The sequence below is a fragment of the Dipteris shenzhenensis genome, chromosome 10 (assembly GCF_047967505.1).
Source record: "Dipteris shenzhenensis isolate YYH24624 ecotype China chromosome 10, Dip_SZ_1.0, whole genome shotgun sequence".
NCBI lineage: Eukaryota > Viridiplantae > Streptophyta > Polypodiopsida > Gleicheniales > Dipteridaceae > Dipteris > Dipteris shenzhenensis.
Window position 1 is genome coordinate 56,826,687 of NC_141605.1, and position 16,294 is coordinate 56,842,980.

The window sequence follows — 16,294 nt, forward strand, 5'->3', positions numbered from 1 at the left end:
ACTGGCTGCGGTCCATATGAAAGGAAGAACCCGTCTCCAGAGGACATTGGGCCACGTGGCAGGCAACTACTAATGACCGGAGCCCATATGACGCGGGACGGTTCGCACGTGCTGCACGATGGCATGATGGCTTCCACGTGGCGCGAAAGCTAGGAACTTCAAACGGCTTCACTTTAGGGCAAAACAGAAGAAGAAAGAATGCTGAAATTTGAATGCCACTAAGTTATAAAGTTATCTACAACGATTGAGTGCCGCAAAATTAAGAAATGGGCAAAGATGTTGTCAACCTCATCCAATTCACTACCTCTTTCAGTTCACTGCCCATTGATCGATCACAGAAATTTTCGTGCGAATAACTTCACTCACTCCTTTGCTGAAAATGCTTGAGAATCTTTGTGGACGGTCCGTAAATCCAACACTCCTTCTCAAGATTTTCCTTGAAAGTATCTCACCTCTGCCGCATTTGAAGAGAAGCTGCCGTTATTAGGATTACTTGCTCTCGGCATGGCATCGATTGCAACAATCACCACCGTCTCCGTCCCTCATCATCTTCCCCCCCTTGCTGCTGTGCTACCTTCCCATTGCTTTAGAACCAAATGCCTTCCTGGCAATAACAGCGTTCTAACTTTACGTAGAAGTACATTTTCAAACAAGACAAAGAGGAGTAAGTTCGTGGCCAGCATCGAGACTGAAGCTGCCGCACAAGACATTCCGGATGCTAAGCTCAGGGCTGGAGTGGCTACGTACAGACCTTCTTCCTATCAAGTCCTGGTATCTGGTAAATCCCAGGATTGAGGATTCTTCATACACATCCCTCATTCAGTCAGGCCAGCATATTCATAGAACCATGCCTACTTTTTGTAGTCTTATACTAAGGAAGGCTTTGAATGGTGGTGGTGGTGGTTCTCTGTTTTGATCGTTTCTGTCAGTCACTGGATTTCTTTGGTCATTTGCAGATGCTGCGAAGGCACTTACATGTGCACTTGACGAGAATAAGCTGCGCCTCGAAATTGAGTTTCCGTATGCCTTTAGCCCTCTTTGCTTGTAGTATTATATAGCATGTTATCCATGGAAGTATACTCTAAGGGTGAAGCAAACCTCACGCCAAGTTTCTGACAGCTATAAATATAATATAGTTGTTTGAGGCTTTGTGTAACAGAAATGCCAAACATATTAAAAGTAACAATCGATTTCCTACTTGCATTTCTCACAACTTGGAATCTGCTGGACAAATGCGAACTTATACACGCTGAACACTGTTTTTCCAGTCCATTGCCGAGCAGTATATCTGGGTATAAGGTTTACAGCTCATACTTCCCTACCTTCAAAATTTACGCTCAGTGCAACGCCAAATTAATGATGGTGATTTTGACAATGATCCATGTGGATGACTTTTATTGTTGGTTTCAACAAGTAGGGCACCTCCGATGAGTTCATTGATGCCAATATTCAGCTGGTCTTAGCACTTATTCGAAAATTGTATGAAAGGCGTGGCATTGCTTGCTGCGTTGTAAGTACTTACCACTATTTCAAAAAGGAATAAAATGCACCTTTATTGGGACTTTACGTTTCTTGCTTAGGGTGAAGAGACATGCATTTTCCAAGCACTCCGGTTGGATTTTGTGTTCCACGAGTAGGATTTGCTTCAGAACAAAATTCCGTACACCTTGTGTTTGGTGACTTCTTATGGTTGTTTTGTGCTGAATATATTCACTAGGTGTTCCCAGATAAGCCAGAGAAGCGAAGAGCTTCGCGAGTTTTCAGGTCAGCCCTTGAATTTGTAAGTGTTTGTTAATTATGCAGTCAATAGTATTCCTCAATGTTTGTATAATCTTTTCTCATGTTAGAATTGGCTTCCTCTATTCATGAATAATTTGTATGACGAAGTGAAATGAAATGAATTGTTATCTTCCTCGTGAGTTCCAACAGGATCTATGGGACATTTATACTTAGAAGTGATAGAATCTGTGCTGGTGGTTCAACTAGGAGCTTTACATGACTGGGACTACATTTTTTTGGGAAAACCAAACATAACAAATTTTACAATATTGGGTTTTCTAGCTCAGAAATTTCCAATGATTTCTTCTCTCGTTCCACTTCTTCGTTGCATAGATGCCAATTTGCTTGGGAGGTAATTTGGAAAAGGTGACAGAGGGCAGGCGACTGAAACTTTTGTTGAGCTTCTTTGTGATCTGTTTGTAGTTGTTGCAGTGGATCGAATGCGGGCTTCGTCCTCCACCATTGTCCCTGTGCATAGCCTGCAAATCTCTCTTGAGCTGATGTTCTCTTCTTATCTCTAATTTATTAGAGTTTATCCACCATTACTGTCATGCTTGCAATTTAAGACCCACACATACGTATTGTTTGACTGGGCATATGTTTTTTACGTGCACCAGCCATGAAACATGTTTAATTTTTTTTCGAAACGTTTCCTACCGCATTTCCAATCGTTTCATTTCAAAACACGAGGCAACTATCCCCACAATGTATGTTACACTTGCAGCCCAAGCTACAGATCATATACCAAAAAGGTGCTAATATGCTGCTCCTAATATTGCAATCTCCTCCTATGGCATGCTCTAACTGGAGGGGCTTGTTTGGCTGCTGGGAAAAGGCTGAGGGATACCATACAATGGCCCAAGGGAAGCTCACTTCCGCCCCCCCTTCCCCACTCGCCCCCCCTTCCCTCCTTCCTCTGCCCAAAAAAGAAAAAGAAGAGGTCCAAGGGGGCCCTTATGTAGATGAGGGAGGGTGATCTGTACCTCCACCTTCAAACAGGGCTACTAGGGCCCAGTATGGCCAACCTGGTTAGCCTGCAGTTCATTGTGACCCCCAATCTGCTTGTGCAGCCCCTGGTTAGGTCTGTTGCTGGTATAGCCACCCAGCCTTCATGGCTTGTCCTTGTTGACATTGGCAGCCAGATCCAAGATAGATCTATTGTCCTTTTGAAACCAATCGCTGCTTGCATGAAACTCACCTGGCTGCCCACGTGGCAGCCAGCTTGCTACCATGTGACAGCCCATGTATGCTCAGGCCTGTCCATGTGACAATAACACACACTGCCCATGTGGCAGGCTTCTTATACCCTATGCTTTTCCTCATTTGTGGGCCTGTCCATGTGACAATCACACACACGGCCCATGTGGCAGGCTTCTTATACCCTCTGCTTTACCTCACATCCCAACATATCAGACATGTCCGACAACTGTATATTGACAAGCCCTTGATCTCCATTTAGGGAAAATGTGAGTATCTATAAGTGTAGGAAGGCACACCTGTGGAATTGGGAATGAGCAAATTTCTATACACTATGCTTGTGCAAACAGTGATACTATATGGATGTCCAACTGACATTGCATAAACGATTCCTTATAGAGAAATAGGGGTTAAGGCACAGACACCCTATCCCATATTACCGGTTGAGACCGGTATGCTACCACTGGAGGGGAAAGCACTATGTCAATTCATGGGATCCTCAACAAAATTGGGGAAATGGATCCAAATCAGATGCCACACAAAGCCATGGAGACTACAAGAAGAAGGTATGGAGATTTGGGGCATAAAGGCTGCTGATATACCAGAAGACCCAAGTGAAATCAGAGTAGTAATACAGAAAATGCGACAGCAAATATTGGCTAGACCCAGCAACAAAAATGCTGTTCTACAAGCAAGAGGTTAACCCGATGGATAGGTATGAAATGCAGAAATATCTTGGGACAGATATCTCAATGTTTAAAAACCATTTAGTTTGCAAAATAAGAACCAGCTCACATAACCTAGAGGTGCAGAAGGGCAGATGGGCGTGGCCCAGAACCCCAAGAGAGGAAATATCATGCAAATTCTGCCCCACAAGGGAGATAGAAGGTGAACAACACGTGCTTTCCAAATGCTGAGCATATGCACACATCCGAGAAAAGTATAATGGCAGCAGGGATAGTCGGAAAAATCTACTGGAACAGCCAGCTTAACAACTTGGAAGCTACCTAGAAGAAGTCCTGGAGCACTGCAACAAAGTCCTTGGGCTAGCACAGAAAATAGCCCAGCAAGGTCTCACGACATAGAAAGTGTCATAGAGATTTCTTTTCAATGGATGTAAGGGGCCACTATCTAGGTTATCAGTAGTCACCAGTCCCATAGATCCTGAAGGGTCTCAAGAGGACTTTAATACATTCATATCATCTCATAATGTACAAGGAATTGTTAGAGACTCACTGTGCCCACCTGTGAGCCCCCGTTTTGAGGGGACAAGGGGCAGTGAGAGGTAGGAGGGCTGGGAAAGAGAGACCCAGGGAGACATCATAGGAAACCAGCACACGGGCTGGTTGCTGTCTGCAAACAGCAGAGAATTAGGGGGGGCCCTGTGCCTTCCTGGAAGCATCAACAGTCCCATGGACTGGCTGCACAGGGCACCCTTTTATAGGGGCCTGTGGCAGGGCCAGTCGGCCCAACCAGGGCCACCGACCAGGGCCGACCCTGGTCGGATTTCCAGAACATTCTGGTCGGCCACCAGTCAGGGGACCGACCCTGCTGGTTGGCCAGTCCAGAAGGCCTGGGCAGTGCCTATAAAAGGCCCACTCTTTCCTTCAATCCAGCATCCAGTGCAGGACAGAAAGCCTCAGTCATAGGCTGTGCTGTGCACTCAGAGCTGGTCTAGTCTGACAGAGAGAGTTCCATCAGTTCTCCTCAGCACTTGGCTGAGTTTTGTATTGCTCCTCTGGAGCCAGTTTTCTGCCCACCATCCGGTGGATGAATATATTCTCTCTCTCTGTTTAAGTTATCTCTGAGTGAGTGTTTATTGCATCTGTGATCAGTTATCTGAGTAGAGTGTCAAGAAGAGCGGGAGAGATCTTGGCTGGAGGTTTGAGTGATTCATTCCCTCCTATTTTTCAACATGGTATCAGAGCCATAGGCTCTCGACTCTTCCTCATCAAAGCACTCTCTGAAGGAAGGAGTCCCTTAGCAGTAAGGCGACTCTGTTTTCAGCTTAGGCTAGTACAGAAGGTCAGTACATTTATTTCTGTTTCAGTTATTCAGTTTTGCTATTCACCGAGATGGATCAGCGTTCAGAAGCCTCTACATCCATTGCTCGTCCTTCCTCCTTCTCCAGTCATCTTCCTTCTTCATTTATCCCCAATTTCGGTGAAGCTGGAAAGCTCGATGGAACGAACTTTCCAATTTGGAAAGTCAAGATCCGAAGCCATCTGTTGGCACGGAGGTTGTGGAAGATTGTGAATGGGACCGAAGAGAAGCCGGAGGATCTTGTGGACAAAAGAGGTGAAGTTTTAGTTGAAGCAGATGCGGATGAACTCTGTGCATGGGAGGAGAGGGATGCTCAAGCCTTAGCAATGCTTATAGGCACGATAGCAGATGCTGTGATTCCTCATATCCAGTTGGCAGAGACGTCTTCAGAGGCATGGACCATACTGAAGGAGCTGTATGAAACCGATAATACAGCTCGTATCATTACACTTCAGCATCAGCTTTATAATCTTGATATGAATGAGGGTGATAGTGTGCATGATCATCTGACAAAGGTGAAAGTTGTGCGGGACCAGCTCGCAGCGGTTGGTCAGAAGGTGGACACGAGTCAATTGGCATTGCTCACACTCCACAAATTGCCACGGAGTTTCAAAAGTTTTGTGACTACTGTCACTGCGGGTCAACGGACTAAGCCAATCACCTTTGAGGAGCTTGGTCCACTCCTACTTCAGGAGGAGGTTCGAGAGAAACTCTTTACGCAAACCGACGAGAAGGCATTGGTTGCCAAAGACAAGCCTGGAAAAGGCAAGCCAAAGGATTCCAAGAAATCAGAGGACGCTGAACGCAAGAAGAAAATGAAGTGCTTCTACTGTGAAAAGCTTGGCCACTCCGCCAAAGAATGCCGAAAGAAGAAGGCGGATCAAAAGCGGAAGAGAGAAGCCAAGAACAAAGAAGAGCCTAAGAATGATTCTGCCAATGTGACGACTGAACAGTTATTTTTACTGAGTGAACGTTGTTCAGCATATGCAGTCAGTGAAGGTAAAGAGGGTTGGTATGTTGACAGTGGTGCTTCCAAGCACATGTCCAACAGAAGGACTTGGTTCAAAACCATGGAAAGTACACACCCGGATTCCAAAGTTTCTATCGGGGATAGTCGGACATGTCCTGTGAAGGGCATCGGTAGCATTCCTTTCATTACAACGGCGGGTGAGGAGAAGGATATCTCTGGAGTACTTTATGTACCCAACCTTTGCAAGAATTTACTGTTTGTAAGTCAGATGGACAAAAACAACATGGCAGTTCTCTTTCAAGATGGCAAGGTCACCATAACATCCAAAGGCAATGGGCAGCTGGTGGCTCAAGGCGTTGAAGAGAATGGACTGTATCGTCTCAGTGCAATGTTGGTTCATGAAGACAACGGAAAGTCCAAACTTTGGCATGAGCGCTTCGGTCATGTCAGCTATGGAATCTTGGCTGAAATATCAAAGTCGAAGATGGTGGATGGACTTCCACCAATTACAGGCAAGGATGATGTCTGTAGGGCTTGTCTAGAAGGCAAGCAACACAGGGATAAGTTCCCACAAGAGGCCTCGTTTCGGGCCAGCAAACCACTTGAGTTGGTTCACGCCGACATTTGTGGTCCAATGTCTACAGCATCGTGGGCAAGATCCAGGTACTCACTTCTCTTTGTGGATGATTTCAGTAGAATGACCTGGGTATATTGTTTGGCTAAAAAGTCTTAGGCTTTCGAGAAATTCAAAGAATGGAAGGCCAGAGTTGAAAAGGAGACAGGGGAGGATGTCAAGACATTCCGCACAGACAGGGGGGGAGAATTCACCTCAAGTGAGTTCAACACATTTTGTCGCAAGCATGGGATCAAGCGACAACTCACCACGGCACATACTTCTCAGCAAAACAGGGTAGCCGAGAGGAAGCATAGAACCACCACAGAGACGGGGCTTGCTATGCTCCGAGGGAGGAATCTTTCTAAAGCCTATTGGAGTGAAGCTATCAATACAGCCGTACACATTCTCAACCGGACCAAGACGAAGGCCGTCAAGGATAAGACTCCATATGAGGCATTTTATGGTAAGAAGCCCTCTATCACTCATCTTCGCATTTTTGGTTCTAATGCATGGGTGCATGTGCACAAGGAAGACAGGACCAAGCTTGATTCTCGGAGCAGACAATGTATCTTTGTTGGGTATAGTGAAGAATCCAAGGCCTACCGCCTCTTCGACCCAGTAAAGAAGCAAATACTTATTAGTCGGGATGTTGTCTTCGTGGAAAAGGAACCTGAACCCCAGGAGGCATTGGAAGAGTCTCGGGTCCCTGCATTACCTGAGAGTAGCAGTTCCGGATTGCGTCGGTCTCAACGTCTTCAAAAGGCCCCATCCGTGAATTTTGCTTTGGTGGCTCAGCTTGATGAGCCAAGGACCTTCGAGGAGGCGAAGGACAATCCAGAATGGCAGGCTGCCATGAAGGCAGAGATGGATGCTATCTTGAAGAACAATACATGGGACTTAGTGGCCAGGCCCTTGCGAAGGAAAGTCATTGGCACTAAGTGGGTATACAAACTTAAATACAAATCCGACGGCAGCTTGGATAAGTATAAAGCAAGGTTAGTGGTGAAAGGTTTTGCTCAAATTGAAGGCATGGATTTTGATGAAACTTTTGTTCCCACTGCCTGCATGGTTACTATCCGGACAGTGATTGCTCTTGCTGCCCAATTCCAATGGCCTATTTTTCAAATGGATGTGAAGTCCGCATTCCTTAATGGAACCTTGGAGGAGGAGGTATACGTGGAGCAGCCATCGGGCTTTCAAGATCCAGGGTCCCCATTAAAGGTCTGCAGGTTGAAGAAGACATTATACGGGCTGAAACAGGCCCCCAGAGCTTGGTACCAAAGGATTGATATATTCTTTCAGAAGATAGGGCTCAGTCGGAGTCCTTCTGAGGCAAACCTTTACTTGTTCATTGAGAAGGGATTGCGACTGGTACTCATGCTCTATGTTGATGATCTTATCTTGACAGGTGATCATGTCAAGACGATTTCACAGGTTAAGGAGCTACTCATGTCTGAGTTTGAGATGACTGACCTGGGGTTATTACATTACTTCCTTGGGATTGAAGTAAAGCAGGCCAAAGACAAGATCTTCATTTCACAGGAGAAATATTGCAGAGAAATTCTGAAGAGATTTCAGATGGAGGATTGCAGAACAGCATTAACTCCCATGGAGGTCGGGCTCAAGTTAAGTGTTCACGACACATCTTAGCCGGTTGATACTCCCTTGTATCGACGATTGGTAGGAAGTTTGCTTTACCTTACCAATACTCGACATGATATTTGTTATGCAGTTGGGCTATTATGCCAGTTCTCTGCTTCTCCCAGGAAGAGTCATTGGGATGCAGGTTGACGGGTGTTGAGGTATCTGAAGGGTACTTGCACCTATGGGATCACCTACACCAAAGGCATCGAACTAGGCGGGTTCTGTGACAGTGATTGGGCAGGTGATGCTGACACCAGAAGATCGACAACAGGATATTGTTTCTTACTTGCATCTGGTGCCATCTCTTAGCTAAGTAAGAAGCAACCCACAGTGGCCCTTTCATCTACAGAGGCGAGTACAGAGCCGCGTGTACAGCAGCTTGTGAGATACCGTGGTTGAGGTGGATTCTGGAGGACATGGACGTGTGTCAGGAGGATGCGACAGTGCTGATGTGTGACAATCAGAGTTGCATAGCTATTGCCAAGAATCCAGTGTACCATGCGCGGACCAAGCACATCGAAGTTCATTACCATTTTGTTCGAGAGCTCATCATCGACGACGTGATCGAGCTTATCTACTGCCCGACTGCCGACAACTTGTCGGACCTCTTCACGAAGGCACTCCCTCGAGAACAGATGGAGCACCTCATCAAACGCATGGGGATTGGCCCATAGTTGTGACATTGAGGGGGGGTGTTAGAGACTCACTGTGCCCACCTGTGAGCCCCCGTTTTGAGGGGACAAGGGGCAGTGAGAGGTAGGAGGGTTGGGAAAGAGAGACCCAGGCAGACATCATAGGCAACCAGCACACGGGCTGGTTGCTGTCTGCAAACAGCAGAGAATTAGGGGGGGCCCTGTGCCTCCCTGGAAGCATCAACAGTCCCATGGACTGGCTGCACAGGGCACCCTTTTGTAGGGGCCTGTGGCAGGGCCAGTCGGGCCATTCAGGGCCACCGACCAGGGCCGACCCTGGTCGGATTTCCAGAACATTCTGGTCGGCCACCAGTCAGGGGACCGACCCTGCTGGTTGGCCAGTCCAGAAGGCCTGGGCAGTGCCTATAAAAGGCCCACTCTTTCCTTCAATCCAGCATCCAGTGCAGGACAGAAAGCCTCAGTCATAGGCTGTGCTGTGCACTCAGAGCTGGTCTAGTCTGACAGAGAGAGTTCCATCAGTTCTCAGCAGCACTTGGCTGAGTTTTGTATTGCTCCTCTGGAGCCAGTTTTCTGCCCACCATCCGGTGGATGAATATATTCTCTCTCTGTGTTTAAGTTATCTCTGAGTGAGTGTTTATTGCATCTGTGATCAGTTATCTGAGTTGAGTGTCAAGAAGAGCGGGAGAGATCTTGGCTGGAGGTTTGAGTGATTCATTCCCTCCTATTTCTGAACAGGAATTTCTCTTTCCCTCTCTGGTTGCTTCGTAGTGTCCCATGTACTTGAGAATACACTGCTCACATGCCTTAATGAATCCTCATAGATCAATCTCAACAAATCTACCACATATAGATTGATCATGACAAGTCTATCTCCACCTTTAGACGTTGTGTGAAATCAATGTTTTGACTGCACTGTTTTGAAAATCAATGCATCTTAAGTACTGATCATTTAAAAGGGAAAAACACTGCTTATCATTTTAGTGTACCAAAGCATGTAAGGCCATTTAAACCACAAAGTGCTTTCTCTAAATTGCGTGCTTTATTGACCTGGAGATGCAAAGCCACTGGATTGCTACAGAATAAACTTCCCCCTTCGAGCCTCAGTTGAAAATAGGGTTTGAAATTGATCTGATGGACTTGCAGTAGAGAAGTAGATTTTAAAATTTTAGCAATATCGTGTTAGTTTGGAGCACAATTTTGCCTAAAAATTGCTGCTTTTTTTAAATGTAGGACTTTTACAATCATTGTGGAGACATTAGCTTCATATTCATGGTGCTCACTTTTTGAAGAATGTGCCTAATTATAACTTTCTGTTGTATCAAACTGAAGGGTTGGCTTCAGAAATTTAGGAAGGATTTTGGTGATCGTGCATTTTATTTTGGTCATTCTTGAGTAAAAATTGAAAGTGTTTTGAAGTAAAATTACGTGATTGAGGATTCGTTTTTGTATTAATCGTGCAGATGAATGGTGTTAGCTTTGGATCATTGGACGATGTGCCGGGGGGGGCAGGGAGTAACTTTTTCAAGGCGCTAAAAAGTGCCTTTGATTTTGATTTTGAGGAAGATGATGAAGGTAGATTTTGTCGGTCATAAACCTGATTTCAAGTGTTTGTAACACAATACATTTAATAGTTGATGCATACTTCTCTTACAGAGTGGCTTTTTCTACATCTTAACCTGGTGATCTGAATATAGGAATCTCATGTAGCTGCATAAAGTACTTTAAAATAGTGAGCGACATAAAGGACCTCATGTAGCAACTTCACACAAGCTATAAAAACAATAATTATATAGCAACTTCAATGTGTGCAAAGTTTTAGACATGAATGCAACTTCTTTTGTCAGTCGCTGTAGAATTATGCAATATGGAATGGGTTGTAAGATTACCATAAGATGGTCGTCCACCTCCTTGAATTGAGCAATACTCTGCTCTTGTCTGCATGTTTTCCTCCCTCATCCATCTGACTACATGTCCCACACCACACAGCCCCACCCATGTATGGGTATTGCTAGGGACTCATCAGCCCCTTGATTGACAACTCATGAAGCTGTGTGATCCAAAGATGCCCCAAATGAGCTTGAGGTCTCACTTTTATAGCCTAGGGTGCCCTAAGTGTCTTCACACGAGGACTGTCTTTAATGTACCAAAGGTACAAAATATCCTAACTTTGCCAAGGTTAGGATCGATGTCTCTACACTCCTAACCTCCACAACCAGCCATGTTACGCGCACTCATGGACACAACATTCTCCCCTCCTTATTTAAAGAAGGTTTGGGAGATAAACTCTAGGAATTTACATCGAAAGGTATCCATACTCTCCCAAGAGCTATCCTCCTCAAAATGATCTTTCCATTTGACTCATAGTTTGAAACCATTCTGTTTGGTACAGTCTTGTAATCTTTCTAGTTCATCGTCGAAAAGGTCTGTGTATCTGAGGTGAGGGATACAAGATGCTGCATCCTGTTTCTGTCGCCACAAAACTGATGAAATCTTTACTAGAGAGAGACACAACTCCAGCTAGAGATTTTGCAATATCAAAGCTTCCCAACTATCATCTCCACAAAACCTAAATTGGAAATGGAGCTAACATTACTTGCTCGACACCTATACATATATCCACACGTGAAACGGATCATCTTCTACCTCTAAGGTTTGACAAAACTCCAAAGCTCGTGACAAGTTGCTCTGATACCAAATGTTACATATTTTTAAGCAAGATCTCTTGTCATAAGCCCACCTACAAGGCAATCACTAGTCAAAAGGAAACCGGATACAGTGTGGCTAGTGTATCACCACCCAACATGAGGATCACCTCCACGCTAGAGGCCAAGAAACCCTAGGTGTCCCATACCACACAACCGCACCCATGTAGCATGGGTGTTTTTAGGGAGTCACCAGCCTTAATGGGCAACTCATCAAGTCGAGTGCTCTTGGGAAGCCCAGTCTCAAATTCTCGCAAATGAGCCTAAGCTCTAACTTTTATAGGTGAGGGTGTCCTAAGTGTCTTTACACTAAGATTGTCCTTGATGTACCAAAGGTACAACATGTCCTTTACTTTCCCAGACATTCCTTCTTCTCTAATGGTTGTAGCTTCCATTTCTCTTTTCTCTAGGTAAGCTGTTGTTCAGGTGGCTAAAGGGGAGAAAAACCACCTCGCAGTAAAAGAGGTGGGGAGTTGAGACCAGCGCAGAACTCTTTCTTCTTTTCCGTTGCTCTCCATTTTCCCTTTCTTGCCTTTTCCACATGTCGCTGTCTTCTCTCTTCATACTCCTAACTGCTTTTTCCTTTGTTCCCTTTCTTAATCCCTTGCCTTCCTTTGGTGCTTCCCCAAAAGCAGATTTTTCTGATTCAAGGAATTTGATTCAGACTCACAACCATGTGAATTTCCCTTTCATCTCGGACAACACATTAGGTAGAGCATGTTGTGTAGGAGTTTCAAGACAGGGCTGTAATAGGTTGCATTGTTGGCCTAATCCCAAATGGCTCTAGGTTTTGGATTCCTTTCCGGTGAGCCCATGATCACCTCTTGGATGCCACTATTTATGGACGAGAGGTATTCTCGCCCCAACTCTGGCAGCCCAGACCCAATTTGGGCTTGAGTTTGGTCTTCATGATTCCTTCGTACCATGGATTCACAATGGATGATATGGGAAACAAGCATCATGTGCCATGGTTTCCAGTCACCTTGACATGCCCCTAGGGGATATAGGGCCATTCTTGTTTTGATTGTATGCACTTTCGCTTGGCCAGTAGGGTTTGGACCAAGGATCAGGGTAGAAAGAAAAGCAGATGTGTAGCAAAGAAAAGAATGCGAGAAAGAGGGCTTTATGATGACAGAAAGCCAAGGATTCAATGGAAACCCACCAGGGCCAAGAGTAATGCAAATGAGTTTTTGCTTAGCCTTAGCCTTTGCCAGGTATGGTAGATAATTCTAGAGAGACAGCAATATGCTGCCCTCTGACCTCCCTATGGGAGAGGCAATACCACTCCACATATAAAGCCTAGATACCCTGACCCCATCCTCCCTTACCCTCCAATGCAACCACTCCTTCCCATTTACCTCCTCATCCTTGATCTTTAGTTAAACGTCCCCCCTCCCCAAACCCCACCCCCTCCCTTTCCCCCTATCTCCTACCTTCTCTTCATACCCACAACAAAGGTGATAATAGTTATGGGTCCATCCCCATGAGTTGGTCAATAGTGAGCTAGAATGAGGTTGGGTTTATGGCTATGTGAGATAGCAGCGTCAAAGGCTGATCCTAAGGCAAGAGTTGTAGCAGGCACCTCGGTGAATACACTCATGCTTCAAGAGCATATGTTTTCAATGGTTGATATTGTTGGGAGTAGATGCCTTCTCTCAGGGTGTGGTCTTGTGATTTGCAAGTTGGACACCTTAGGATGGGGATCTTCCCATGGCTAACCATGGGTTGCCAGAGTTGCTCCTAGGGTTATGGGAAATCCTAGAGGGCAAGGTGATCAGCCTAGGGTGGAAGGCCCTAGGGCTAAGGTCAATAAATAGCATTTTGATATTGCTGAGAGTAGATGCTTTCTCATAGGTCTTGTGATTTGCAAGTTGGAGACCTTAGGATTGGGATCTTGAATACGCACCGTTACATCCATGGCTATCCATGGGTTGCCAAAACTGTCTCTAGGGTTCTGGGAAATCCTGGAGGGCAAGGTGATTACCCTAGGGTGGAAGGTGCTAGGGCTAAGGTTGGGCTAAGGTGTAAAAAGCTGTTCAAGCTATATTTAGCAGTGGCCTTGGCTATTGAGCTAGGGTCAAGCCATAGTCCTCCCTCGTGACCTCTATGTGAGGGTGAGCTGGAAGAGCTTTATGGTTGGGTGGTGAATCATTTGGTGATTCATGAAACTCGTTTCTCGTATTCGATGAAAATGATAGCATTCACGAAGAGGGAGTCTTAGTGGTATTGGACCAAGAGAATGGAATGGCCGATGAAGATTTCTTGTGTTTCTTAGTTGCTGAAAATTGTCTTTGTGTATCTTTGAAAAGAACAAGAAAGCTTTGCTTTATTGTCTTCTTAGTGGTAATAGGAAGAGCTACTTCCATTTTTGTCCACATCATAAAAGAGATCTAGACTCTAGTACATGAGGAGAAAGAAAACCAAGCCAATAAGATTTTTGGATAGTGCGCTTGTAAACATAGTCTCTTTGTGTATTTGTGCCCCTAGAGCTGTTCCAATGCATCCATTGATCAGATACCACTGTCCGGTGGAAGTCATGGTACACAACATACAGCTGCTCCAAGACAAGAAACATGTAGCGAATTGATTCTTGGAGGGCTGTAGTATCTCCAGCTTTGAGTACTTATGGAAAATAATGTCACGCATAACATCACAAATAGTGACCTCGAAGCAGTCACAATGGCCTCTATCTGCTGCCATATGAGGTATCAAGAATAGAGACCTGCACATGAAGAGCATTTGTGTCCCTAGAGCTGTCCCAATGTATCCACTAATCAAATCCCATTGTCTAGCGCAAGTCATGGTGGATAGCATACAATTGCTCCAAGATGTAGGCGAATTAAGTCTTGGGGGCTGCATATCTCCAACTTTGAGTACTCACGGAAAATGCCTTGGGATTTTTCTTAACAAATACCACTGTCCTCCATCAAGTGTTGCTTTGCTTGCTAAATATGTCTTCCTTTTGTTTTTCATTAAAGTTTTTGTTAACCTCTTTTTTCTTCTCTTTCATTTTCCCTTTTATGTTATGTGTAGATTTTTGGTCTTTAGAACAACAAAAAATCTAAATTTGTATGATTGGACTTATTCTAGTCTTACAAAGGTATATCTATGTCCTCCATCAATAGGTCAAGGCAATGTGAAGCGCAAGGGGTCCACACTCTGGAAGAAAGCTACATCTTCTTGGTGATCCCACCCTCACACCTTCATCCATCCATACTTTCTCTATGCCTCCCTAATAGGCTGAATTGAAAGATTGATTCTTTGCATATGTTCATTGAGCATGGTGGTGCACCTCTTTTTATATTGCAATCCGGTCCAATCCCATAGTGATCCCAACCCCACAAATTCCTTGATCATTTTTTTCCATTGTCATGGGTGCAAGTCATTGAATTGGAGATCAATATTTGCATTGTTTTAGACTCAGCTATGCAATGTCTCTCTTTCTGCCAACTTGTGGCAGCAAGCATCGCAGACTGATGTGCATCTCTTTTTTTTTTCCGTTGTCGTGTGCGTAAGACATTGAATAAGAGACTGACAATGCACAATTGTTTTACAAATCTCAAACTCAGCTGTGTGTTGTCTCTCTTTTTGTCAACTTGTCATGATGAGAAATCACTAAATTTTGATTAGTAGACATTAGAACATATATATCATACGCCAATTTAATGGTGTAACATGTATTTGTATTTATGATGGACGGCGACCGATATCAAAATGGTGGTGAATTGTCTGAGTAGATGGGTTGTCGAGCTGGAGCCACTGCTTCAAACGTCATCAAATTTGGACATGTAGCATTTATTTTATTAATAAAGATGTGCACCCACGTGTCTAGGTTCTCAGGGCAATAGGAAAGGGAAGGGTGCATTAGATAGCATTGAATGGTAGATGCATGGGTCATAGGTTAAGGGTAGGTCTAAATGGGAAGATAGAACTTGAGTGACTTCAAGGGACATTAATGGAAGAGTATCACCCTTCATTGTGTAGCATTCTCTATCCACCTTGCTTTCATCTGCCATCTTTCCCCCACCTTGCTTGTAGGTCGACAAGAGGAACAAGTATTCTCATGGGGGCGCTTTTCCCCCATTGGAGGGCCAATTGGCATTCAAATTCTTCATGCATTGCACACATTTGCATTCTTGAGAAATATGGTTCTTCACATTTGTCGTGCTTTCCACATGGGGGAGGCTCCAGTGTTGTTGACTACATCAGGGGATCCCCTGCCTTCACATCTCGCATCATTGACTTTAGCATAGCACCTCACCCTCCAAAAGCTGATCATAGCTATCTTTTCATCATCATCGATGTGTTGGCATTGGGCTGAGATGTGTCGGTGAGAGGGGGTGCTGGAAAGGTCACCACCCCATCTGTAAGCCCCCAAATGAGGAGTGTGGGGGAGAGAGACCTAGGGCAAGATGTGCCCAAGAGAGAAGAAAAAGAGGGGGCTGCCACATGGGCAGCACCTCACAGAGACAAGCATGGCTGCAAAGGATGGAACCTGTGGAAGGAGCAGAAGGCGGGGACAGCAAGCCCTAGATCTGACATGACAGGATGCGATGACATCAGCAGCAGTACGGTTCAGTACGGTGCTACACACGTGGCTGGAGAAGAGCCTGGCAGAGGGCAGAACCAGCAGCAGCAGGGTGAACAGGCGCTGACATGGCTGGGGTCTGGTGGAGCAGCAAATGAGGCT

General features: G+C 45.2%; 1 protein-coding gene across 1 annotated transcript in view; it reads left to right on the forward strand.

Annotated features, from left to right (window-relative positions):
* The first annotated feature begins 224 nt into the window (after positions 1 to 224).
* The window catches only part of LPA3 (Low PSII Accumulation 3), a 71,600-nt gene continuing 55,530 nt past the window's right edge, over positions 225 to 16,294 (forward strand). Inside the window, exons 1-6 of the mRNA XM_087380463.1 lie at positions 225 to 778; positions 957 to 1,020; positions 1,269 to 1,299; positions 1,418 to 1,510; positions 1,718 to 1,780; positions 10,363 to 10,474. Of these exons, the coding sequence (XP_087236589.1) occupies positions 505 to 778; positions 957 to 1,020; positions 1,269 to 1,299; positions 1,418 to 1,510; positions 1,718 to 1,780; positions 10,363 to 10,474 (637 nt within the window). The 5' untranslated portion in view covers positions 225 to 504. The remainder of the gene's footprint in view (positions 779 to 956; positions 1,021 to 1,268; positions 1,300 to 1,417; positions 1,511 to 1,717; positions 1,781 to 10,362; positions 10,475 to 16,294) is intronic.